Consider the following 27,388-nt stretch of genomic DNA (forward strand, 5'->3'; position numbering starts at 1 on the left):
CAAGTGCTGAAATTTATTGCACTGATGGAAACCATATGACCTGGATTTGGCCAATAAGAGAGCAGTAGCACAGTGGTACCTTTCTGAGTGCTTCCATTTTCTTCAGGTCTCTGCGGCGCAGGCGGATCCAGCGGCGTCTGCGATTGGTGTGGTACATTTTCTCAGCTGGCACCCAGGACTTAGGCCGACGGTCAGGAGGAATGGTTAAGCCATACTCCCACCCTGAGGATTATGGGAAAACAATTAAAGAAAGCCTTTTTTTTGCTTCTGGACTGGGCAACCATACTGTACTACCATCCACCAAGCAATAGTGTACCAAGATACAGGCCCAATCCCATTCCTTCTTTTTACCCCACCCCTTGTTTTCAAGTGTCACCCTAACCCTTTGGAACGGAGTTACAATGGGTAGTGGTGGAAATCTTGCCCTACGAAATGGGACAACCCCCAAATTAAAAACAATACATCAATTCATTATCATTAGCATGCTATTAGCAATTTGTTTTGCTTGTTATGAAGAAAACAACCATAATACACTGAAACGACATTAAACAAAGATAATATGATAGTTATTGCAATTTTTTAATGGAGAAAATGCTCACATTTATGGGTTTCTTTTCTCGCTCATGCAGCCATCTTGCCGGTTTTTCTTTTTTTCCCTCATAACCCACTGTTTGGAGCAAGCCTCTGAAAAACCTCTGTTTGGAGGGCCATGGAGCCCTAACACTTCGCCCTACCCGTCCATCTCAACAAAAATCGGGACACCCTAACCCTAGATGTTCACGCACAAAACAGAGGGCTAAGGGCTAAGTGGTAGGGGCAAGGGCTGAAATGGGATTGGGCCAGAATGTACACATCATCAGTACAGCAAAATCCTAAAGACAACATTTGTACTAGTTAGCACAGCACAGCTCCTGAAAAGGTTTCCATACCTTGATCATCCACTGCCCGTTTTAGGTCTTCACTCCATTCAGGGTCTTCCCACACCCAGCCTGGAGGGCACTCGATATCATCTTTGGGCACAGCTTTCTCTCCATTCTGCTCCCCAGTGAACAAATAGAGAACAGCAAGATTATTTCTACTTATGTCTTATGTACTTCAAGGTAAAACGGTTTCTATGATTTCAGTTTTGAAAATCATGCATTACCACCCAGTCAACAATGAATATGAGAATATAGAAACAAATCATATTCTATATAGTATATAAACAACTCCTTTTCAATGTAAGTTCAGAGAAAATTGCTGCTCAAAAGCTGTGCTTCTTTTTAAGCAAGTTGTATGAATTATTTAAGTTTGGCTTTCAAAAACAGCAGTGTTGGCTAGGGAAGTTAATGATTTACTGGTTGCCTCAGATTGTGAAGAAGTCTCCCTGCTGGTACTGCTGGATTTCAGTTCAGTAAGCCATGATATCTTAATGGACATGCTTGAAAACAAAGTTGGGTTGAACAGACAAGTTTCTGCCTTGTTTAAATCTTAAAGAACTTATCGAACTGCTAACAATTTGTCAGTGTAAATTAGGAGTTTTCTAAATAAACAATATTAATTGTGTAATATGGTGTCCCACAAGGTTTTGTTTTAAGACCCTTACTGGTCTCCCTTTACTAACAGGCCCCAGGAGTCTGTAAATATAATGTTGCCCCTTCACTTTTATACTTACATGTGTCAGTTCAGGCAGATTCGGTCACACAGCTACACATAATGGAGGACTGTCTTAAAGACATAAAAGCCTGGATGACCAGAAACTAAACCTGCTAACGTCTGATAAAACAAAAGCATTGCTGTTAGGTCTTAAGTACCCTCAAGACAAGTTTGCAGATTTTATCCTTGACTTTAATAGACTTTCCAGTGCACCAAATGCTATAGTTAAATACCTTGTTGTAACACTGGATGTTTATTGTCTCCCATGTCATAGTCCCATATCAGTAATATTTATAAGACATATGCTACCCCTACAAGAGGCTGAGAAATAAATGTATGCTCTCATAACTACTAGATTAGACTACTCTAATATCTTACTGACCATTTGCCATGTTGACTTGCTAATATGCTCCAACTAGTTCAGAGTGCAGCAGCTCATGTGTTTACCAAGAAAATAAAGTTTGAGCATATAATTCCAGTCTTATTTGACTACAAGAGCTTGCCTATGACATTTAAAGCTCTTAATGGCCTAGCTCTGGCATATCTTACTTTTGAAACATTACAGCCCATCACGACCACTTCAGGCAGGCTTACAGGAAATTCCTAGGATCACTTACATTTCAATTGGTGGAAGATCACTTTTGTACATAGTTTCTAAACTATGGAATCATATTTCAAAGAATATAAGAAATGAAAACCCATTTTAAGATCTAAATTAAAAAGTGTTTTAAAACCTACACTAAAATATATTTGTTTAGGCTAGCATATGCTAAGAGTATTGTGGACTCTCCTATTCCTGTAATTGTGTGACATCCTTACAGTGTTTTTGCTGATATTATATACATATAGTTTACTTATAAACAATTATGTAACTAAAATAGAATGTGTGACGTAAATAAACATGTACATCCATCCATCCACCCATTTTCTAAGCCACTTTTCCCTCAGGGTCACAGGGGGGTGCTGGAGCCTATCCCAGCATGATCGTGCAGAAGGCAGGATACACCCTGGACAGGTCGCCAGTCCATCGCAGAGCAGACAGACAGACACAGACAGTCACTCACACACTCACACCTAGGGGCAATTTAGCATGTCCAAGTGGCCTGACTGCATGTCTTTAGACTGTGGAAGGAAACCGGAGAACCTGGTGGAAACCCACACAGACACAGGGAGAACATGCAAACTCCACAAAGAGAGGACCCCGGTCACCCGGCCGGGGAATCGAACCCAGGCCCTCCTCACTGTGAGGCGACAGAATGTACATTATGATTATTATTTAAAGGAATCAAATATACAAACCACATCAGTGTAGCCTTCTGGCATGCCAATCCACTGTCCTCCCGGAAGCCGCATCTGATTCTCAAATACTTCCTCCATAAAACTCATATGGCCAGCATCCACGTCATACAGCAAGCTGGGTAATAAGACATGCGAAAGATCAAGATCTGGTCTAGAACCCAATTATGATTAGCATGACTAGGCATTTCAGAGAATATTTAACTTACAATGCAAAGTTTAATTTGTCAGTAACTGCTCATAGCCAGTTAATAGCATACACGCAAAATCAATAGTCTGCTGTGTTCAAATGCAATTGTGTCAAATAAATGAATCACTGTATCAAAAAGACCTCATTAGAAGACAAGGATCTCAACAGCAAGCTAGTGAAGAACTGGGGCAAAACTCACGTTTTCTCTGGGCTGATGTACCAGTCTCCAGCCCAGGACCAGCCTGGAGAAGGTTTGAAGCTCTCCTTAGGCAGCTTTACTCTGCCAGTCACCTCACTGAACTTGGGGTAGGTCAGCCCTGTCGTGCCCCAGTTCCCCACCAGAGCCAGCTTGGTCTGGTTCTCATACTGCAGGAAACACAGCAGGAACAAAACTGGCAGATCACAGCGGAGCCAGTGACAGAATAGCAGAGCTCGACCATTCATCACACACCACACGCCTGTGTGATATCACAACGCAAATTGTACATAATGTACTATCAACTACAACAGTGGTTGCTATTAATCACTTCAACTCTAGTCTTATTGTTCCGTTATGAAACCTGAGACTTGTTATTCAGTAGATCCATTTACATTTACAGCATTTAGCAGAAGCTCTTATCCAGAGTGACTTACAAGAAGTGGTTTGTCTATCTAGAGAAAGTATCTTTGCTAATTACCAATAGGTTAGAGAGAAAGCTATTCCTGAGCTCAGATACTGCTAGAAACAAAAAGTGACTGTTGATACCCAGAGAAAGAGGATCAGAGTTGAACACAGAACAGTGCAATACAATAAAATACAATACATAAGTGCAGTACAATATATTACAATCAATACTTAATTCAGTGCTCATTTAAGTGCTGTGTAAAGAGATGTGTCTTCAGTCTGCATCTGAAGACAGCAAGAGACTCTGCTGTACGGAGAGCCAGTGGGAGTTCGTCCCACCACTTGGGGGCCAGTACGGACAACAGTCTTGATGCTTGTTTTCTATGTGCCTTGAAGGATGGCGGGTCAAGCCAAGCTATACTCGAAGCTCAAAGGGCTCGAAGATCCACTAATTTATTGGATAATCACTATGAAACTGACATACAAGTTATGCACTTATAACAGTTAAACGATGAACTGAAGCACAGAACCACATGCAGGCTTAGAATTTAAAGGTTAAGATTAAAAAGCAGTATATGGGATATATGATTCACAGTGAAATTGCTCACCGTCTCGGCAAACACGGACAGCTTGCCCTCGGAGAACTGGTTAAAGTGCTTGACATCAGCAGCCAGACCAAACCACACTTTGACCCGAAGCTGTGCTGGGATCTTAGCGTCTCCGCTGCCGCTCTGAGGATACTGAACAAACACAGCCACTGACGTTAGTTTGAAATTTTATTGTATTTCATATTGTTATACCGCTCGTAGTAAAGCATACAATAGGCAACACTGATTCTCTTCTCCAGTGTTGCCAATGATAGTATATCCCAATTCCAGTACTGATCCTATACTTTTGAAAGTGTTCTTGCACACTTGAAAATAAAAAAATGGGGAAAAATATGTGAAAATGAAATGTGTACATAAAAACTATATTTGGCTCCGTCATATTACAAGCCTCATTGCTCATTTTTGATTTTTTGCTAACTTCAGGATAGTGCTTGTTAGTGCATGTGCAGTGGAAAAAAGCACAAGAATTCTAGGGATGCAAGATGATATCGGAATCATATCGGTATCAACCTATACATGCTTTTTTTAAACCTCATCGAAATCAGGCCAATGATTTGATGTGGCCAGTATTTGATATGCATTTAATGCATGCTGGAAGAGTACAACAGTGTTTTTAAGGTCCGATGATGTACCTTACATTAGTTTTTCCTAGTGGAAAAGTAGATATTTGTACCTTTTCACAACCAAACATTTTAAATCAGAACAATAAAATAAAAAGCCTGGAGTTGAGACGAGGTGTGTAGAGTCAGTGCTGCGTAGAACACATAATTTCAATGGATTATGGTACACTTATTTTCCCTGACTTAAGGTACTGGGATGTACCCCTGAGGGTACCACCACAGTGACAAGAGGGGTACTGCCCCAGTGACTGCGTTGTACCTTTTTTCTGAAAGTGTCGCTCTGTAAATAAAACTCACGGTGGAATGTTTTGATAGCCTGAATCTCCTTGTCCAAAAAAATTTTTTTTTAAATCTATTACAACTAAGAAGCTGAAGTTGGCTTCTTATTTGTCGGCTACTTGTATAAATTTTCAGGCCCCACCTTAAATGACAGCAGTTACATTCTGGTGCCTAAAGTACAGGCAGGGAGAGCTGATAAAAGATCAGTTCAAGGACATTTTTACACTCTTCACATACATAATGGAAAAAAATGAAGTGTTGGCACTGCTCATCAAGCTTGCTGTTGCTCTCTTTCATATGCCCATGCATGATGCAGCCATACAGAAGTTACAGATTACAGTCATGATTTCAGTTGTTTGTTTAAATAATAGTTATGCTTAACTTTCACTTCACAGTGTGCACCAGAGCAGGATCTAAAACACAGAGACTACCGGTGGTTGTTTAATTTAATATAACAAACTAAAGATGCTGGTTGTTGTTGCAGCACTCAGGGGATTGAATGCCTTTTCAATTTTAAACACAGTGTAAACAGTTTTGTGCACGACCTTAAAAAAAAAAAAAGATGGTTTAGAATTTTTGGACACTGCAAATGCGGCACATCTGGTGTGTGGTGGCCATTGCAGAAGGTAGTGCATGTGAAGATATGTGCATGTAAAATGCTGAATATCGGCATCAGCATCAGCTGACATGCTTCTAAAATAATGGTTATCAGCATTGTGTCAGAATTCCAATATCAGTGCATCCCTAATGAATTAGATCTGACTGTTCTTTTTAAGGACACATGGCCATAAATCGGATATGAATTCTGATCCTGTACCACATAAGAAAGTGGCTCAGATTTGGTTTGAAAAGATCAGATGTGTGTGTCCACACAAGTCTGGTAAAAACAGATCTATGCCACATCAAGGCAAAAAATCAGATTTGTGCTACTTCAGCCTGGTAATGTGAACACAGCCTTTGAAAGTCTTAACGTTACTGATAAAGAATCAGACTATTTAGTGGAAAGCATTCACACTGTCTCACTATTTTACTCTGTGTGTGTTCATGAAAACAAATAAAAATGACTTTCCTTAATCGAGTCTCAAAAGCAATCATCAGGATCAGAAATATCAGAGCTGCCATGCAAACATACCTTCATGAAGACAGTCTGGAGTTGGCCACAGTGCTTGCCACAGTAGCCCTGAGAGAAAAGCACCTCGTGGGCTAGAATTCTGTGGTACGCCACTCTTCTGTCTCCCTGAAGCATCCAGATCACGATGTCTGGCATACTGTTCTGGGGCTGAGAAAGAAACAGAAACAAGTGACCCAGAAGGTCAGAGGTACAGAGAAAGAGAAACAAAGCACCACTTACACATGGCACTTGTTTTTTGGCCTATTTCCACCGCCTGAGATGAATCGCCTGCATTTGTGTTCTCATGCAGGGTATGTTTAATATGGTTTTGGGGCTTTTGCTTCATATTCATGCAATTTTTGATGGAAAACATATGCACATTTGGGATGTCCTAAAAGTATAATTTCCTGCCAGGGTTTCATTTTCAGTAGCTTTTGAGTAACTTTTAGTGCAGGGGTCGGCAACATGCGGCTCCAGAACTACATGTGGCTCTTTTACTGCCCCCTTGTGACTCCACAGCAGAATTAGATTTTTTGGTAAAAAATAAATCAATCCTTCTTTGTAGTAAAAATATACCTTTATAACACATAATACCTAAAAATATACATTATAACACACAGTTACAACACAATTTTAACAATAAAGCATCAAATGCTGGAATTAATGTATATCTGCTAATTCACCCTTTAACCTGAAGATCAGGGCACAGATTTCAGACAACAGACAACAATCCCACTTAGCTAGTAGCTAACAAAACGGTACAGAAAAGAAAGATTAAGAATGAATCTCTTCACTAGTCAGTGAGGTTTGCCTATGTCCAAAAGTTTGTAGACACCTACACATCCAATGTTTATTCTGAAATCGAGGGTATTACCACAAAGTGTGTCCCCCCTTGATGCACTAACAGCCTCTACTATTCTGGCAAGGCTTTACACCAGATGTTGGAACATTGCTGTCAGGATTTGACTGCATTCAGCTACAATAGCAGTGAGATAGTAGATTAGTGAGTTCAGGTAATAACACTAGATGATTAGTTTTGGGTCAGAAAAGCCAACTCATACTGGATGGTGCTCCATCACTCCAGAGAATGCAGTTCTCCACAACTCCACATGCCAATCCTGGGGGGGCTTTGGGAAAGAAAACATTGAATGTGCGGCAGCTCCTTAGAGTCCCATTGTGTGTGTGTGTGTGTGTGTGTGTGTGTGTGTGTGTGTGCGTGCGCACAGTTGAATGCCTATGTCAGCAATGGGTGCACCTTAAAGTCACTGCACTCACTAATTAGATGGAGTGCCCACAAACCTTTGGAAATATGATGTACTCACACTTGTGCCTTACTGACCTCTTCTGCAAGAGAGCGCAGTCTCTGCGTCCAGTCCTCGGCCTGCTCCAGCACTGAGCTCAGCTCTGTCTCTGGCCCGTGTTTCAGTGCCAGAGCTGCCTGCTCAATCTGCTTCAGGTTCACCTTACGCAGACGCCGCAGAGATTTATCCAGAGGAGTCACACACGGCCAGCTGTCCAGGTCAGGTAGCTCCTCACTGACAAATAAATATGTGTACAGACAATGAATGTAACTCACAGTGTAACGTATTAATATATCAGGGAATAAAAGCTGAGAATAGCTTTACCTGCAGTCAGCAATGACATCATCAAGCAACTGTACCACTGCCTGCTCCAGGTTGTCTTGGTCACCTCCTGATTGGAGCTCTAGCTGCACCAGCTTCAGGTTTGACTCCTAACACAGACAAGGTCAAACACATAAACACACCTAAGTAGCAGAATGCATCTTCATTGTAATGCTGGGTGCAGCTCAAGTTGGCTTGGCTCTCACCAGGTGGTCTACAACGCTGAGCAGCATGTTGAGAGCTTCTACACGGGGGCTGATATCCTCCCACTCTGATGACAGAACCACCACAGGCTTCACATTCCCCCAGGGCAGGTAATAGTAGTGACAGCCTGCAGCCACATAGTGCAGCACAATTTTAGCCTGAGCATCCAATCATTATCAACACACAAGTAGTTGGTTATAAAACACATAATTTAGACTAACTTGTAGTCGTCGTTATTACTTAGCACATAATTTTGCTGTTCATCAGCTAGTAAGATGGTGAGCCTCCCAAAAAATCCTGCTTAGGGCCCCCAAAAGGCCAGAGCCTTTCCCTGTTGGGAGTCGTAGAAGAGGGCATTTACCTGCACTTTCTATAGGTCAACTGATTTGGAGTGACAGGTCATACTGAGTGCTGCTAGTAGCACCTACATTATGCAATAACTATTCTAGAATTATTCCCTTTAAAAAATTAATATAAATAATTAACACATGTCTAAGCTCCTGTCAAATGATATAACTTATTTTGGGCAATACCAAACAAACATTTTGCTTGTGGATTTTATTATCTTATTTAAAATCTTAGGAACCAAATGAACTCCGCATAGTCAGTCCTGCTTCTTCCTAAGTGAAAGGCTGTAATAAAGGATAAAGACCACTGGGCAGTGCTGTTTCTCACCGTCAAATACTGCTCTGCTGTACTGAGTGGTGGAGGCCAGGGGCAGGCAGGTGCAATCAAACTTGTTGCCATAGTTACCGATGCTGACCTCAAACTGAATGGCATCGTCCACATCCTGAAGGAGGGTGGCAGAGTAGAATGCAGCAAACAAAGAATACTTCCTCTTCCGCATGAATTTCTGAAAAAAAGAAAAAAAGAAAAAACAATTTATGAAAATCTGTGAAATCAGTGAAGAATGTCTTTAGACTAGATGCTAGCACACACAACAAGGTGAAGCTTGACTGCTCACCTCTACCACCAACAGGTCATCGGCCTGGATGTCTTCAACCCTCTGCTCCGCTCGGTCACACAGCTTAGTGGTCAGCTCCAACAGCACTCGGCCTCGATACGCTACACCCTCGCCCTAGACCAGCCCAATACAAACACAACCTCTGATGCACAAACAGAGATGTGCTCATATTTCAGGTAATCAGCCATACAATTAGTAGATGAATGATAAGCCTGAAAGTTAAAGGGTTACCTCTGAAATTTCAATCATTTGTTAATGCGTTAATAACCTTGATGTAAAGTCTCATCTTGGAGACTTTTAATCAAAAACAACCATGAATAACTACAACATAATTCTAAAAAAAAAAAAAAAAAAAATCAGTTTTACATGATTTATCTTACCTTGCCAAGGTTGAGAGCCTCATAAGGGTCAGAGAAGGCAGTGAACTCTCTAAGGCTTCCATACATGTTAACATAACAGGGGCCAAACGTCGGCAGGAAGCCCAGGCTGTCATCAACTATGACAGAAATTGTGAGGGAAACTTGTGAGTTATTGTAAACCCACTTCCAAAGTTGGGAAAGTATTTAAAATGCAAATAAAAACAGAAAGCAGTGACAGAAAACTGCTGTTTACGGGTATTGAAAGAAAAAAGAAAGATATTTGACATTTTACCTTATTAACTATTGATTTTTGTAAATGTACACTAATTCCAAGTTTAACATCTGCATTACATTCCAAAAAGTTGGGTTAGGGCAATGTAAAACTGGGAAGTTAATGTAATCACAAATAATCTACTTTCTACAGGTAAACAGGTGAATAGATAACAGGAGTTGCAATATTGATTGGGTGTAAAAGGAGTATTTACAAAAGGCTCAGTCATTGATGAGCAAAGATGGTTCAAATTTGCAAAAACTGCATAACTGAATAGTCCAAAAGTTTAGGAACAGCACATGATTACAAGGAATTTAAAGATTTCTGCTTCTACAGTCAACAACAATATTAATCGATTCAGAAAATCCAAATCTCTTTGTATTTTCAGTTTTACTACAGCCCCAACTTTTTTGGAAATGAGTTTGTACAAAATTACCATGAATTTGTTTAATTGATTCTTACATTAGAGCATTAAGCATTTTTCTGAAGCAGCAATTTAGCGCAGGACAAAAGCTGAAGGCTAAAGAAATAGAGACAACGGAGGTTTCACAAAAGCTATGATTATGCTATTGCACCCAACTATCCTTCTGGATTCCAAAAAGAGATACAGCATCTCTCTATGCCTACGTAAAGCGAGCGCTGTCACACAGATACAGTATTAAAGAGAGACATACTGGTGCTTTGGATGGTCTTGGGGGACAACTCGTCTGAATGCGTAAAAAAATAAAGGATAGTTTTAAGAAACAACAACTAAAGAGTACAACTGCATGCTCACTCTTGCTCCTGAGTTAGCCTTCCAGTTAGTCAGCCCATGCAACACAGCAAAAGGATGAAAGATTTCAAAACAGCTAGCATAAACAAAACTCTCCAACTCTCTACTGCTGGACTATGAGCAAACTGGAATTTGTAAATGAAATAGGAAAAAAAGGTGAGAGGTTGCAAAGAAGTGTTAGTTCTACTGATGCCACAAAATCACACAATGCAGGTAAAATGACCTTAGAACTATATACATCACAGAGACTGCTGTCACACCAGGCAAGGCTGAGAAACTACTACTCAATAACAAAGCACTAACACTCCAGCAGAATCTGTCTATCAGATCTATCAGGTCTATCATCAGCAGTATAGATTTACTACTGCAAACAGCAATATGGTCACCTACGTAGACTCAACACAACACACTCTACATTAAAACCCCCACTATGAACCAGCACCACCTCAGCATATGCTCAAAGTGAATCAATAAGTATACAGACAAATGAAGACATGCCCTACTCTTACTGCTCACCGGCCACTTTTTCTTTTTAAAGAAAATACTGAATATCTTGAAAAAGTAAGGAAAAGGTTTAAAGGATGTCTTCATTTTAGCTACAAATGTGATCAAATGTATAAATATATTTTTTTGTACTATTAGCAAATTGGAATTACGTTTGATCTGGTTTATTTCTGCTTGTACGATGATATACAGCAAAGAAATGCCGTTTGTGATCTGAGACCAATATAATTGGTCAATATAATTAAGGATTTTATCTACTTATGACTGTAGGTTTGAGGCCCTACATTTGGTGCTCTGGTTCTGTTCCTTGCTGCATTCTCTCATTATTGAAGGGAATTGAATTCAGAACCATTAGCCTACTGTGTTTGTACACAAAGGAATTAAACCTCTGCATTTAACCCATTTCTGCAGTGAAACACCCACATACATGTACACTAGTGAAGACACACACTAGGGGGTAGTGAGCACACTTGCCCAGAGCGGTGGACAGCCCTATCCACAGCACCCAGGGAGCAGTTGGGGGTTAGGTGCCTTGCTCAAGGGCACTTCAGTCACGCACTGTCGGCTGAGGGGGTCGAAACAGAGACCTTCTGGTCACAAGACTGATTCCCTAACCTCCAGTCCATGACTACCCCAAATTATGACTGTGAAAGCACTGCTGCTGACAGTCAAAAATGAATGCATGCCACATACAAGCGACATCCTTAAATAAACTACACAAAAATGACAGTTGAATGACGTTTTAATTTCTCAAAACTCTTTTGTGCTGAAATTGGCAATAAGCAAATCCACTAAAACATCTCCTTTCTGGGAATTTTAAAAGGATGTAAACAATAGATGAAACTTCAAAAAAGCCATGGCACTTTGCTGCACTCCATGTGAGATGCATATCAAGGCTTACCCTCTATTTCCCCTCCTGGAGCAGAGATCTTTGACATACACAGGTGTGTGGTGCCAATAACATCATTGTGGCTTGCTCGATCCCTAGCATGGATTAGGACAATGTGGAATATTACAAATCCAAACATATACAATATGAAAATACAGCCTAGTAATTAGATAATTAGATGTAATTAGATGATAATCCTTAGTCTTGTATATCTGATGTCACTTCAAAACAGACTGACCAATCTAAAATGCGTATCCTCATCTTTTCGCACATAGATGGAAACTGCAGAGAGAAAGAAGAACATTGACTGTAAGTGCTGGTGCATATAATCAATAAGAGCTCATGAAAAGCAGTTATGTAGCTGATCCTACCCTGATAGGAAGTACCAGACTTTGGTTCCACTGTGGATTTGCATTCTTCTCCAGTATCTTACTGCACATCTGTGGAATGCACATATTGGCCTTCTAAATGTCTAAGAGATCATCCACATGATTCACATGACATGCATCAGTTTCTCTATAAAGACTCTAGTGTTCAGGTCTTCTTTACTATAAATAATGCACATTCTATAATGATCTGAGAGTTCATTATTTCCATATTAAGCCAGTAGCCTGTACATCTGCTTCTATCATGTTTTTGTGCATTCTGACTGGGCCAAATCTGTCTGAAACCTGGCTGCAGCATATCAGTCAGGCTTCTTGTGAGAATTTAGGGAGGCTTAAAACAAAGTTGAGGCAAAATGTACTTCAAAGAGCATACTACAGTAAATTTTAGTGAGTTGTGGGCTGCCTGAAGATGACCAAAGGAGATCTAAGACATCCTGGCCTTATAAGTATGGTAGCTATTGTACCGTTTTGCCAGCAAAGTTGACTTCCACTAATGGATCCACCAGGTTTTTTCTGTTGGAGTCAAATCCCAGAAACTGCTTCATACCATCCATGAAGGCATCATCCACTAATGGAAAGAAAGGAGAGATAAAGGCAAGATACAGACAATAATGCACACAAAAACACACATACACACAGATGTTGACACTCACTCTGTGGTAGGTCCTCTGCTCTGTAGATCTTGAGAGTGAAGGAGGCTCCTCTGAGAGTGAGTCCAGCTGGCCTCAGCAGATTCGCCTCAATGTCCTCTTTCTCCTGAACACCCTCCTTCTTATCCATCTAAGACACATACGAGCATTCACAGGTATCATGTTATATGTCAGAATTTCCCAGAAGTAAGAAGGACATGCTGTAGCCAAATGGTGAAAGCTGAGATTTTGCTTTAAGGAACAGGACCAGGAAAAAGTGATCAAATCAAAGTTTACTTGATGAATAAATACTCTTACTCACTGGTGGCTCATCACCTGCAGCCAGGACAAACAGGCTGACCTTCAGGTAACCCCTAGCCCCAGCAGAGAGGTCGTCAGGGTCTGCCAGCAATAACCACTTCCTGAGAATGGCATGTCCTGCAACAAGAATTAAAACCCAGGATTGTAAATCAGCTCATAATGCTAAGCAAAGACTTTCTCAGACTTTTTGTCAGAGTTATTTAGTAAAAAGAATGTGAACTATAGTTATACATTTAAACTGCAGACATTATTAATCAGACATTAATACTAAGATCCATCTATGGTACCAAAAAGGGTTCTGTAGCCATTAGAAGTCAAATAATCTTTTTTGGTACTACATAGAACCGTCTTTGCTAAGTGTGTACTATGAAGCTACTATGTTATATGTTATTTAGATATCAACCTCCTCTAAGCTCTAAAGGTCTGTATATGAGCCCGCACTTAGGCTCCCCATGCTCATAACCACATAATGTACATGCCTAAATGCAGTTATTGAATTATTTATACAAATTACTGAATATCAAAATTAACAATGAATAAAATTAACAATGAATAATAATTCATACATTGCTAATTTGTATTCACATTTAACAGTATTATAATATTTTAAGATTAAAAACCATAAGTCAGTCTAAGTCAGAGGTAAGTATAAGTCTAGAGGTCAAGGGGTTAAATGAGGACCTGAAGTGCAGAACCTTGCGCTTTAAAGGGGAATTCCACCATTTTTTTTTTTTATTTCTACATGACTAAATCATTAAAATTTACATTAATGATTTACATTAAAGGCTTTATTCCACAGAAACTTACAGAATTAGAATATCTCACAGTGGTGGTGATAGGAACCAGATGTCAGAAGGGTTTAATGCCTTTAAAAGAGCCCTCACAAGTTATTATACAAAATGATTATAAATGGCATCTTTGTTCAAAGAAAAACATGTGTGTCCAAAACAGTAACTTTACAGTAGAAGGCAAAATTGTTTTAACTTTGAATGCACCTTCATGCAAAATGTTTTTTTCCAAGTGATTCTGGAGCATTTCAATTGGTCTATTCATTATGGAATTTTAACACAATCTAAAGGGCAGGTGCAACGACCAAATAAGAGTTTTTTGGGTTTTTTTGGGCTAAGATGATAACGCTGTTCACTGATCATTTTGGATAGTGAATAAAATGGCTATAATAGATGTTGCAACCCCTGGTTTCTATCATCAAAAAGAGATTAGGTTAAGAGGTTAGAATTTAAAACCTATTTATTATGTTGTATTACTCATAGTACTGTAGGTTTACTATAATAAGTGAGAAAGTGAGGGGGTTTTAGTTCACACTAATTTAAACAAAAGCCTGCAGCCTGAAGTAGAGAGCAGTCCCGGTCTCAGCAGGAGTCTGCAGTACTCACTGTGCTCATTATACACCATGCCAACATCCATCTGAGAGACACAACAAGAAAAAACAGTCAGCACTATTATTAGTGCTTCATGAAACAACAAGCATGTGCCCTACAAACCAAAAAGAATTCATAGATATGAAGAGCAGATAAAAGAAAAACAGCTATATACAACAAGAAGAGATTACTAAAAAACCGAGATGAATGCAAAAATTAGAAAGTAAAAAAACAAACACACATTACCTTAAATTCCCCAATGACAGAGTCTGTGCGTAGAGACTTGGAGTCAAATACCTTAGAAAAAATAAAAATCTTATTATGGCTTTTACATACATTGAGCTAAAAGGTCAAAAGCAATGAAAAGATGAGAAGTGTACTTACTGTTATAAATATAGGCTCATCAAAGAGATCTGAAGGGGTTTCAAAGAAATTTAGGAAGAAAGTCTGGGGCAAAAAGAGAGAAAAATGAATATTGGTGAATATGTTGTTAGAAATAAGTTCTACATTCAAAACAATTACAATTTGAGAGCAGGAGAAACATTAATATGCAAGTTAGACGTTAGAAGTTCTTTACCTCATCAAAGAATGGATTATTGCCTTTCTTGATGCGTGTTCTCTTTGTCTGGCCCCCTACAGTCACCTTGACCACAGGTTTTATGTTGATGCCAGGAAGCTGTCTTCCCTCAATGATTCGCACCCGTACCTTAACATTTGAAGGTATATTTCAAGGGTTAAAGCTTGAACTTAGTTTATCTGCTGATTTATAGCTACACTGAAAAAAATATATAGATTTAAATCCAAATGTGTAAATCAGCTGTCAGTTGCACATAAACTGTCCAATCATCATGAAATTTACACATGTAGAAAACAACTAGCATATATGTGTAAATATATATGTATATATATATATATATATATATATATATATATATATATATATAACCACACATATATGACTAGACATATAAAAGCAAGATGTCCCCTCAATTACACCCTGAAATAACCCCAGATTTCATTGTCACTGCAGAACTCATAATAACTGCTTCCATAAGAGGACACTATTTCTGACCACCAAACATTAGCCACCAGCTGCATTAGAGACTAGTCACTATGAGACACAATACTTGTGAGAAGTAATATGTGCACCAGAGCAGTAAGATGCTGCTATGGCCTTGTGAATCTGTAAGACCTAACAGAGCCTGTACACTTACAGAGAAAAATCAATTTAAAGGAAGTTCTGGAGGTGATCTGAAATCTATCCATTTAGAAAGTAGTCAAAGTTATATAATGAGTCTGTGTTCAAAGAGCAACAAGCTATACAGTCTATGTACACTCTTAAAAATAAAGGTGCCAAAATGGGTTCTTCTGAGTGATGCCATAGAAGAACCATTTTCATTCCCTAAAGAACCTTGTAATGGATGATTCTTTAAAGGGCCATTTGAGTATGAAACTAGTATTTAGTATGTAATTTGTTATTTGTATGTTAGTATTCTGTAGTGCAGAATTGTATCCCTCAGTTTGACAGAATTCTCAATTTTGTATGCTTCTCGTCCATGGTGGTTGGTGTCGTGTAGTGGGTAACACCTCTGCCTTCTACACTGTAGACGGAGATTCAACACCCCACCAGAGCATCACACTACACTATACCAATAAGAGTCCTTGGGCAAGACTCCTAACACCACCTTGGCCTACCTGTGTAAAATGATCAAACTGTAAGTCGCTCTTGATAAGAGCGCCTGCCAAATGCCATAAATGTAAAATGTAGATTAAAAGTTCTCTCACTACAATACCCAGCATGCATTGCGCAAATACTTCACACAACCACTGAGAACCACTTACAGCGATAAAGAAATGCACTAATGTATGCACTAAAAAAATGTAAAACTAATTACAGCATGTCTTTAAATAAAAGACCCAAAAGTAATTGTAGTTTATCAAAAGTTCCTCCCATCTTCATGATCCATCATCAGAAGGACATTTTTCTGGTCTTAAAACCGGAAAATATCATTCTCAGGACTGCTGTGGCACTGCGGTAGGAGGGTAGGCCTGCTTACATCTGATGTAGTGATTACATTTTTCATTTGAAATAATTTTGTCAGTTGTGAAATGTTGGTCTCATATGCAGACATACACAAAGACACACACCTGGAGGTCCTGGGGTTTGTTGGGGAGAGGGGCTTTATTGTGGTGTTGTTTCTTCTTCTTCAGGCCCTGGTTAAAGGTTGGAGGGGCTTTCTTAGGTGGAGCTGTAGGGGCTCCAGTCTCTGGGCCCTGGGGTCCTGGAACAGGCTCAGGTTCCTCTGGAACCTCCAGCATCATCATGCTTTCTGTGTCCTCTTCACCCATAGTGTCCAGCGAGAAGACTGCGCACATGAGAAGGGCTCTGCATTATGAAAGGTAGTGGACTACACCAACACACAAGAATCTCAGATGGTTAGACCCTCACAGGATGCAGTATGCTATAGTAATTACTAGGGGTGTTATGGTACAATTTTTTTTCAGGTTCAATATGGTTGTTGATTCTGAGCTCAACAGTCTATTCGATTTTTGTAGTAATGGCTCAAATAATTTGAATACTTGAGTACTGGTTTGTTACATTGTTTGTTTCTTGATTGAGTATTCAGAAGCTAGGAGCCTAAAATAAACTTCATCAACAAAGATCCTTGGAGAGAATAATCACTATTAGAAAGAAAGAAACAACAAAAAAAACTTCTGACGGACCTTGAAATTATTATACAACAAGAAAAATGTTCAGTGCAAAACTTGCATTGAGAAGCTGTGATACCATGCAGGCACAACAAATTTGTTAATTATCTTGTACAGTGATCCTTATCCAAGCACCGTCATGCATCCAGTCCACACCGCTTCCGACTCATCACCACATACCCACTTCAGAAGGGAATGTTAGCTCTTTTTTCTCCCTTCCTTCTCTAATTTAACATGTTTACATACCTAACGGCACAAACAGCAGATCTGTTTATTTGGATGACATCACAAAGTTTTCACTGCTGTTTCAGAAAAGAATCTCCTTCACAACTGTTAGCTTAGCACAGGAGCTGCTCTTCTGCTCTTCTACCACACCAACAAGATCACATTTAAGGGTGACATTTAAGCAAATGATTATTTTAAATATACATTCCAATGCAAATAAATACATAAATAAAAACATAAATAAATAAAAAAATAAATAAACTAAATTAAAAAATAAATAAACCTAAAATATAATTGTTTTACTGACGGTTTTGGGCTGGTCAGATTCCAGATTTGAACCCTATAGAGAACATTTGGTCTCATATTAAACACAGATCAGTGCTGAGTGGAAAAAAGTCTGTCTGTATGTTGACACTTAAGGAAATCAAAGGAAACAGCTCTCTTATGCTCAGTTGAGTAGAATGGTAGTTTGCCTGTTCTGTCAGACAAATAACTAAAAAATGTTAAATATTATCGTTTTTAAAGGTGATTTTGAGAACGAGTAGTAAAACACTCCTTCTGAAATATCAATGAGTAGTCAAAGCTTATAAAATGCTGTTGGGGCCAGCCAAAGATTTTGAATATTTAATGTGTAAAAAATGTTTTGATTCTACAGAGTTTCAATTATTTACTGCACAGACTGGCTCTGATCATTGAAGTCCTTGAATATATCTTTTAAAAGTTTTACATTGCACAGAATTTAGAAGTGACTTCAGAAAAGAAGCTGAGTCAATTGAGCACGTATGCAAACATAACAAATTTATGACTGGCTGCTGTTTTATGCACTTTTTACTTATGACTGTGTGTATGTGAGAATGTCTACAGGAACAGATGTCTGCTTTAGTGTGTTTAGTAGAATTCAGATGAGGATGTCTGTGTGAAATTTCTGGGATCAGCTGTCATGTAACATGAGCTACCACCAAAAATAGCTTCCTTGTACATGCGAACATGGCCAGTATAGCCTGATTCTGATTTCTAAATGCCTGTGTTCTCCTACAAATACATCATTTTAACTGGTGCTAGCGTGGCACTCTCCTTACTCCCATCCCTCCTTCTCTGCTGATTTAACATTAGCCTTCTCAAATACCAAAAGCTCCTCACTAAGATGGGAACACTCTGTCTATATGCCTAGAATCTAGCAGTAATCAGATTTTAGGGCTTTTAACTGTAAATTGCTCGGCACATGAATTTGTGTGTGTGTCTTGCTGAGTCATTACCCGTGACAGTGTCCAGTTCTACAGGAGTGCTGCTGTGCAGGGGTTCAGGCTGGGGCGGAGGCTGAAAGATTGGAGCCATGCCTGGAGGAGGGATGTAGGAAACCTGCAAAGTCACTGTAGCCTGAAAGAGCACAGACAATAATACAGGCTACTATTAGATTATGCTGTTAGATTATGCTGTCTATAATTGATCAGTTTTATTAATATGTTTGACATATCCTGGGTGCATATTATTGGAGGGATCACTGCAGATCTAAACATTTCACTAAAACAATACAAAAACACAACATTTGATGCTTGACCTCATGAACTTCACTGTTTGTTGTAAATACACACTTAATCCCAATAAGACGCCTACATCAAATTCCAAAGACGTTGGCACAGGAGCATGACTACCACAGTGTTACATCACTACATCACTAAAGACATCAACTGATCTAGTCTTGAAAGAGGAATATTTTCTTCAGTTATACAAGTCTTGAGCTGCACAACTGTACTGGGCCTTTGTTTTTGTATTTTGCACTTTATAATGCACCACACCTTTTACAATATTAGACAGGCAGGCAAGTCTAGTACCTGCCCTCTCTAATTACTCCGCCATGCTGCTTTAATACATGCAGAACGTTTCTTGGTGTTTTTACATTGAAATAAGCTTGGACGTCCCTGAAAAAGACAATGTCTAAAAGGCACATGTACTGACCCAAAATGTGCATGTATCTCTCAGCATTGATGGTGCTTTCACAGATGTGCAAGACATCCAATAATACACCCCCCATCCTATGAAAGACTCTGTCTCAGTCTAAATAGATAAATAGAAAGATTAAAAAAAAATTCTGGCCTGTTTCTATCTGACACTGCATTTTAATAGCGCAGTCCCAAAATACAGCCCTTTAAAGACCGACAATTCATCCATGAATCAGGCCCACAAATCTTTCATTTCATTTGCCTGCAGCTAAATAATTAATTTCATGGGTAGAATTGCTTTAACCAACAGATCTTGTTGCTGGTTACCCAACATAAGCTATAAACTCAGCTTAAACGGATGTTTACATTGTTAAAAAAAAAAAAAAAAAATAGTTCAGCAGAACCATTTAGTGAAAACTACACTCTGCATGAATGCTGCACTCTGCATGATTGTAATTTAGATATAACGAACTTAGCTCTTATTCTGATTTAGTTAAATTTGCCTTTGTGGATAAATTTATGTCAGAAAAAGAATGAATGGAATTAATTTACTAACACTTCACTCACAATAACCTCACTCACACTCAGCAGGAACATCTCTGCTTTTACAATAAAAGTCCTATTTATTAAATGTGACGTTTATGCTACTAATACCACTACAACTACAACTAGTAGTAGTAGTAGTAGTAGTAGTAGATATTGTGGGTTTTGATGACAAGGTGACAAATGAATTGATGTGTTTGGATGAGTGCACATGTTACATAGCTCAAAGTCACATTTAAAAATATTACTTTACCCAATCAGGTTAAATGTTTAATGAAAAAAATGCTGTTAGTTCAAACATGAATAAAATAATCCCTGCATTTTTTTAGCCAGGCTCCTTGGAGAAGACCATTTGGCTATTGGCTCTTAAGGCAATGTGAGTTTAAGACCCCGTGATGGCACATGAAATATAGTTAGGTTGTAGCATCTCTTATCTTTATTTAATGTAAGGCACATCAAAAATTCTCAGAGAAATTGACAGTGCTTGGTCATACCAATATGGTTCTGCATGCACTTTTTGGGAAGTGCTGTTTTGTACCTATTCCTAATAATAATTCCTGCATTCTTCCACAAGGTGACAGAATTATCATACTGTGATATTATGGAAGGTTTGTATTGTCATTGTGGAACGAGTGGGAGTGATATGGCCGCTGCTGAAGTTGTTTTTGAACGCAGTGTCCTGGTATAAGTGCAGTACCTGGACACACAACACACTTTCCTGAAGTTATTTCCTCTGGTCAAGCTATTCCAGAGAACACGGATACAAAACAGCTAAAAGGGACAACTCCACCTTCTCCTTTTCCATCCTTCATCATTCAGTGGCATGACACAAAAGCACGCACACACACAATGCCAGGAAGCGACACGTAGATGACAACAGCACAGTCTCAGAGTGTGAACAGGGTGGAGAGAGGTAGAAGGTGAGTGTTTTTTTTTAGTTAGGGTTAAAGGGGGAGGGGGGTTAAGGTCTAACAGGAGGCTGAAGGTGATTCCATGAAGAGATTCCATTCAAAAAGGTAAAGTGATACTCAGTGTTGGGCAAAACACACTGTTCTTAATATATTCAGCAAAGTTTTCCATTTCAGGGCAAACAAATGAACATATTCAGAATAAACATGTCTCAGGAAAAATGTATTATAATTCTAAATTATTTTGGCTCTCATCACCCACTTCAGTCCACTGCTGGTCACATTGATTTATCAGTCTACTCAGGTTTTAGCAGGTGCTTCAGTTTTTTTAGGGAAGCTGTTTTCAAATTCTTATTTAGAGCATGTTTTTACGCACTGTGAACTCATTTTAAAATGGCTAATAAACAAATATTGATGCTATATATTTTAAAGATAGTGTATAGATTACATGTAGTGGCTATATATTCTTAAAATATTTTCCTAAATATTATAAAAGTAACTGTAATCGGAATACTGCATTTACATAATGTAACGTGGTCTGAATACTTAAGTTCTGTATTCCGAAACATTGAATACAGTGTATACTTGTAGTCCCTACAGCCCCTCCAGGCCCTCCAGCTCTGTATACTGAACATACAATACAAAATACTGCCAATATTCAACAACAGATTTTTTTTTGTTCTATTTTCATACCAAGGTAGATATTTTATGTGTTCGAATTATTAATGTATTGAACATATATTACAACATGTTATTGCAATATGGCATACTTAATTTTCAAATCCCACATCAGGAAGGAATGTGAGAGGTCCATCTAGCTTATAACTCACTAGTGAGCTTCAGTTAAGGACTGTTTATATTTACAAGACTGGTTATATTTACAAAAGCAGGCAGGCATGTTTGGATCTCCTCCTCAATGCCACTCAGAGTTTTATCTGGATACAAATACACAGAGATACAGAAACTGGCACTTGTACCCGGGACTGGGTGTTTCTGACCTCTTACATAAGCACATGAGGTAAAAACCACAGGCTGCTATTTTTGTATCACTCAGAGGAAATTACCAGTGATTAATCACAGAGCGTCTAGAGCAGGTTATGAGAATGAACAGTGCCGTATTAAGCAGATCTTACGCACATCTGTGTGTGTGCAGAGAGCATCTTTTCTCTCCCAGAAAGTGTTTTCAGAAGCTGAGAGCTGTTATGTTCTTTTTGCTACACCATTCAAATGTAATTATGTATTTCATCATTTATAAAATCATTCAAATTTGGAAATAAACAGCTGAAAGTTTTAGAATATTGTAAAATTTAAAACAAAGAAACGTTATAAACATTAAACTGAAGACAAAAAATCCAAAATTCTGCACTACTTGTAGGTCACTTTAAATTCATGAAAATGACCATGCTAAGCCCTTTGTCCAAAAAGGTCAGAATGTTTTTTTAGTCTTATTTCTCCCATTAAAACACATGTCCAGATGACTCTCAGGTGGATTTGATCTCCTGATAGGAGGATAGGATGTTTTTCACTACCTTATGGAGAAAAGGGGGGATTTACTAAGAAATTATGAAATTCATGTAAACATTCTAAGATTCTACTTTTCACTCACATTGTTATGATGATATCATTTGTAATGAAAACCTTTGTAATAAATTAGAAAGGAAAGCAACATAAAGTTTCACCAGAGGTCTCAGACCCCACCGTATATGAATTAAATAAAAACAATAAAATGACAAGTTATATGAAGTCATTTTTAGGAGGAACTGATGAGCAGTTTTTATAGTGTGAGTTCACTCTCAGATTAGAAAAAGAGAGAGTGGGAGAGAGAGAAGGGTACACAGAGAGAGAGAGAGAGAGAGAGAGACCTACCCCAGTGTTGTTCCTCTTGGTGTCAACTAAGGATACAGTGAAGGTAGCTGCGAGGTTTGGGGAGTTGAGTACATCTCTCAAAGAAACACGGCATTCGCCCAGAAACCTACAGAACACACACACACACACACACACACACACACAAATAATATAAAAACATAGCTGTGTGAGGCATTATCTTACATAATAGCAGGAAAAAGGGAAGGTGCCGCAGTTTAAATAATAATCCAGATTTCTGGATAATAAGAATCATTATTGATATAAAAGTTATTTAATTTAAAATATAAGTGGCTAGAAGAGTCTGGTGTTAAGAACTCTTTGTAACTGATATTTGACATTGATTTGTAACCGCAGGATGCTGACATATTAGCTGCAGAGAACAACAGGCAGCCGAAATTGCACAAAAAATATTCTGCAAATACACAACAAACTAAAAAGAGTTGTACAGTGGTGCTTGAAAGTTTGTGAACCCTTTAGAATTTTCTATATTTCTGCATAAATATGACCTAAAACATCATCAGATTTTCACACAAGTCCTAAAAGTAGATAAAGAGAACCCAATTAAAGAAATGACACAAAAATATTACACTTGGTTCCAGCACCACTGTAGCTTTTTGTCTTGGGAATCTCACAAAGCATTTTTTTCAGAGCTACTCCCTGTTGTCAAGGACCATGAATGTCAATCATAACTGTCAGCTGTGTTTTATGCATCTAGAAAGCTGGTTAATGTGGTCTAGCTATCATTTCTACAGGCCTATATTATCAGAATTTCAATCTGTAAAAACTTCAATGCGGTCTCAGGCTGTGAGAAATATAACAATGTATGCACAAGATTGAGTAGTGTGAGAGAGTTTGATATGTGAAGATGTGTGTGTGATATGTCAAGTATAAAAATTAGTCTAAAGGGCCTCCAAGACACACACACACACACACACACACACACACACACAGACAGATACCTAAGAATGCAAGAAAGTGTGAGACTGGGACGGATACTTCAGCGTCTAGTCACTCTGTCTCAACTTTCCTCCTACAGCTGTCTCTTTGCTGAAACACTCATGGAATTATGTGGAAACAGTCACTCTGAAAAATGCGGCTGAACTTGTCATGGTTAAAGCAAACCAAGCACTAAAGACGTGCTGGATTCTTCCATTTCTTTCCTTTTTTTTCTGCCCGTTCACTTCTTGTAAAGTGTCACCGAGTGGTTGAAAGATGGTACAACATTTCCATTCTTTAATAATGTGTAACAGTAATCGACAGAAACACGAATAAAAAAACAGAAAAAAACCTATTTAAAGACTCTTTCTATTCCCATCTGTGAAGGTAAGACTAAAGACAGACATGGCAGACCCCAGTGAGTCACATCCTGTGGGCATTCCCTTCCATTTATGCCACTCTTCCTTCCTCCTGCACCTCTCCGGTCTCAAAAACACAGCGCTGGGTCTAAGACGTCCTGAGTGACCTTAAACATTCCACAAAATGACCTTCTTTATGTAGAAGTGCCACAGAACTCCACAGAAAAGACTGAATTAAGCAATGAGCCATTTGAAGCCATGTGTTACACTTATGCAGAGTGACAACAGTATGATAAAATGTTCAATAACTATTGTAGCAATTATTAATTTATTACTAAGTAATTTACTGTTTTTATTACAATACTCAAATAATTACAAGACTATGCTGTATTTCTAAATAGTTGATTACTACGTACAGTTTCTTCCTGCACATCTGTATTTGTAGTGCACAGCTCATATGTACTCTAATGAGCACCCCCAGCTCACTGAGGACAGCTTTACTATGTTATATAGTGCAACATCACAAACCCATCAAGCTAGCTTCAGGAAGCAAATGCTTGAACGTTTATGCAGATTGTTACACTGTTAAGTGTACTAACAAGTTATGTTTCACAACAGTGTAGTACTGTTTAATCACACCATCAGCTGAACATCACATTACAGAGGTTGCACACACTTATACCAGTCACTCAGACTACAAAGAAGCATTAACAAGATATCTATTCATATGATATTATGGGATGAACTAGTTCCCTAAAACACAAAATACTATCATTCAACTATCATTGAAAATACATTCAGTGTTTTCTTTGGGGAAAGACTAAGATTACAGAAACAAGATTACAGTGAAATAAAGCACAGAAGGAAAAAACATTAACAAAACTGAGAGGAATGCTGGGACATTACAACATTCAGACACAGGCTACTCAACACTATGCCAGTATATCGGCTTCTCTCCCAGTATGCTCTGCAAATACCAGCTAATTACTGTAAATGTGGACAACCTTTTTGAGAAGTAGCTCAGAAAGCAGCATTTTATAACAATCTGCCATATTTCAGAAATACAGTAATTACTGCAGTATTTCTCTTGTAAATTTACATGAATTCTTTACAGTGAATGGTTGCCAAGCATCATAACAGTAAACTATTCCATGAACAGCAGAACGTTTTCTGATAACTTCATACATTACAACAGAATCTAACTGATGTGTGATAGTCATAGGTGTGCATATTGAGTATTTTATAATGGCTCAGCCAATCAGATCTTAGAATCTCACTAACTTATAAAATCTGAAAATTGAGCGGTATCAAATCAGAGATAGAAGTAGTTGTTTATGTTTGGCTGGTCATCAGCAAACAGTACATTTATCACATGAGCAATGTATATGGACCAGGGACATCACTCAGAGCAAAATAATGGAAGCCACGCAGAAACATGGCTGTTTGTTGCTGCTTTTAGAATGAAAAACGACACAGACAAGTCTTTATTCACAGTGTTATGTGCACGGCACACTGTCTGCCAGCTTGGTCTACTGTGTTCATGTTGTATGAGAGAACATACTGGCTAAAGAGATCACTTGTAAACTACAGGAGCTACATGGAACTTGCCTGAGTTTACCACTTGTATTTATGACTTTATCAGCTGCTCGAGTGCAGTTTTCTCATGGAAAACTCATAAGGGCTGCCCAAACACACCTTTAGTGTGAGTACATCTGTTAAACAGAAGTAAGATTAGCTAAATGAACAGTATGAACACCAAGGTCCCATACAGGCTCTACATGTAACAATGCCGTTTGATTGGTGTACACTTGGGGATTCTATGAGAAACAATGCTTGATGGAACAAATCATTACTAGTGGAAACACATGTCATTAATAGACCTTCACATTTCACAGGAAATCGAGTACATAGAACAACTATAGCATCACCAGAAAGTAACTTTAATGAGACAAATATTCTCATTTGGAATCTTCTCAAGGAAAAATTATTTTGGGAGAGAAAAGCCAACAGATTCAGTGCCCAGACTGGCTCAGAACCGCCTTTGGGAATAATCAGGAAGTTGGAAGTTTAGCGAATTTGGATGTTGTTTCTCACCATTTGCCACACCTTCTGCTAACGCCACTGCTCATTCCACACATTCCCCGGTGCTCTAAACATGGTTCTACAATGTTCTAAAGTGACTGTTTTGACTTGTGCAGCCAGACAGAAGAAAGATGAAAAGGAATGTTCTAAAGGCCAGCAAGCCGGCCACAATACGGGCCATCTTTACATCAGACCCTACAGACATTAGCAACTATAGGCCTTTCAGTAAGCCATGCATAGTGCTGAAGGTTACTAATGCCTGTGTAGCACAACTGATGATCTTGATTACAGCTCCTTCACACAGCACAGCAAGATCCAGGTGGTGTGCTACATGTGATTATAATCTCAATTTCTTTAAAAAATGAGAAAGATAACGGACAACAAAATTTAACCAATACATACATAACTGTCAAACTATTGAAATATCATGAAGCACAAAGTGGCAAGGAATAAAACTACCAACTACCATTAAAACTATAATCAGATCCGTAAAAGCGCCCATATCCAGAGACCTATATATATACAAAGTATTCAGTCCACTTCCGCAGTTCAAGATTCCTATGCTTGCACTGTGAATGCACTTCTTAATGACAGACAAACTTAAGTTGATTAATTCAAAGTAGGCTCAAAAATTATTTTTAAATAGGCTCAAAAATGATAATATTCACTATTTTTCTCTGCTTTGACTCTAAAGGCTTATACAGAAAGGCCAATAAGTGGGTGCTTTTAAATATTGTAAAACATTAATCATGCAAGCATGCAGTTCCCTTAAACGAAAGTCACTAAAACGAAAAATGTTAGGTTTTTTTTTTTTTTTTGAATGTTTACCGTGCCAGTGCCAAGGCAGAAGTCAAGGAAAAACAGCACGTATGAACAAAACATCTATGTATACTTGTAACAGACAAAGGATTGTTTACTCCCTGTACTCACACTAGTTTTACCAGAGGTTCTCTAACTTAAGTGGAGATGGCAATCCTGATGACTTTTTTGCATTGGAGAAAAGTGTAATGTCCAGCTTGACCAATCAAATCAGACCTCATTAACTGTAAGCCAAGCATGTCCGACCTTGACCTTCAGTGAAGGTTTTCCAAATTTTACGACAGTTTTCTTCAGTAAAACGGTGTAGCACTGAGCTATCAACATTAGTACATTAGTGACCAAATCATTATTTTCACTG

The 27,388-nt window shown here is 38.6% G+C and overlaps 1 protein-coding gene across 9 annotated transcripts in view; it reads right to left on the reverse strand.

Moving 5' to 3' along the window:
• The window catches only part of dysf (dysferlin, limb girdle muscular dystrophy 2B (autosomal recessive)), a 110,565-nt gene that overhangs the window by 70,020 nt on the left and 13,157 nt on the right, over nt 1-27,388 (reverse strand). For 6 of the 9 annotated variants that reach the window (XM_017709933.1, XM_037546330.1, XM_037546329.1 and 3 more), the window contains exons 4-29: nt 22,835-22,940; nt 18,834-18,954; nt 16,792-17,009; nt 15,221-15,349; nt 15,028-15,090; nt 14,890-14,940; nt 14,659-14,689; nt 13,266-13,381; nt 12,968-13,094; nt 12,779-12,882; nt 12,300-12,368; nt 12,167-12,210; nt 11,941-12,023; nt 10,438-10,470; nt 9,514-9,629; nt 9,134-9,247; nt 8,845-9,022; nt 8,172-8,296; nt 7,969-8,075; nt 7,683-7,878; nt 6,365-6,511; nt 4,334-4,465; nt 3,321-3,487; nt 2,935-3,049; nt 930-1,035; nt 80-222 (exon numbers count right to left, since the gene is read on the reverse strand). In XM_017709933.1, coding sequence (XP_017565422.1) covers nt 80-222; nt 930-1,035; nt 2,935-3,049; nt 3,321-3,487; nt 4,334-4,465; nt 6,365-6,511; nt 7,683-7,878; nt 7,969-8,075; nt 8,172-8,296; nt 8,845-9,022; nt 9,134-9,247; nt 9,514-9,629; nt 10,438-10,470; nt 11,941-12,023; nt 12,167-12,210; nt 12,300-12,368; nt 12,779-12,882; nt 12,968-13,094; nt 13,266-13,381; nt 14,659-14,689; nt 14,890-14,940; nt 15,028-15,090; nt 15,221-15,349; nt 16,792-17,009; nt 18,834-18,954; nt 22,835-22,940 — 2,941 coding nt within the window. The remainder of the gene's footprint in view (nt 1-79; nt 223-929; nt 1,036-2,934; nt 3,050-3,320; nt 3,488-4,333; nt 4,466-6,364; nt 6,512-7,682; nt 7,879-7,968; nt 8,076-8,171; nt 8,297-8,844; nt 9,023-9,133; nt 9,248-9,513; nt 9,630-10,437; nt 10,471-11,940; nt 12,024-12,166; nt 12,211-12,299; nt 12,369-12,778; nt 12,883-12,967; nt 13,095-13,265; nt 13,382-14,658; nt 14,690-14,889; nt 14,941-15,027; nt 15,091-15,220; nt 15,350-16,791; nt 17,010-18,833; nt 18,955-22,834; nt 22,941-27,388) is intronic. The other 3 variants (XM_017709930.2, XM_037546331.1, XM_017709932.2) reach the window with 1 other exon arrangement.

Source organism: Pygocentrus nattereri, chromosome 2, assembly GCF_015220715.1.
Source record: "Pygocentrus nattereri isolate fPygNat1 chromosome 2, fPygNat1.pri, whole genome shotgun sequence".
NCBI classification, from domain to species: Eukaryota; Metazoa; Chordata; class Actinopteri; order Characiformes; family Serrasalmidae; genus Pygocentrus; species Pygocentrus nattereri.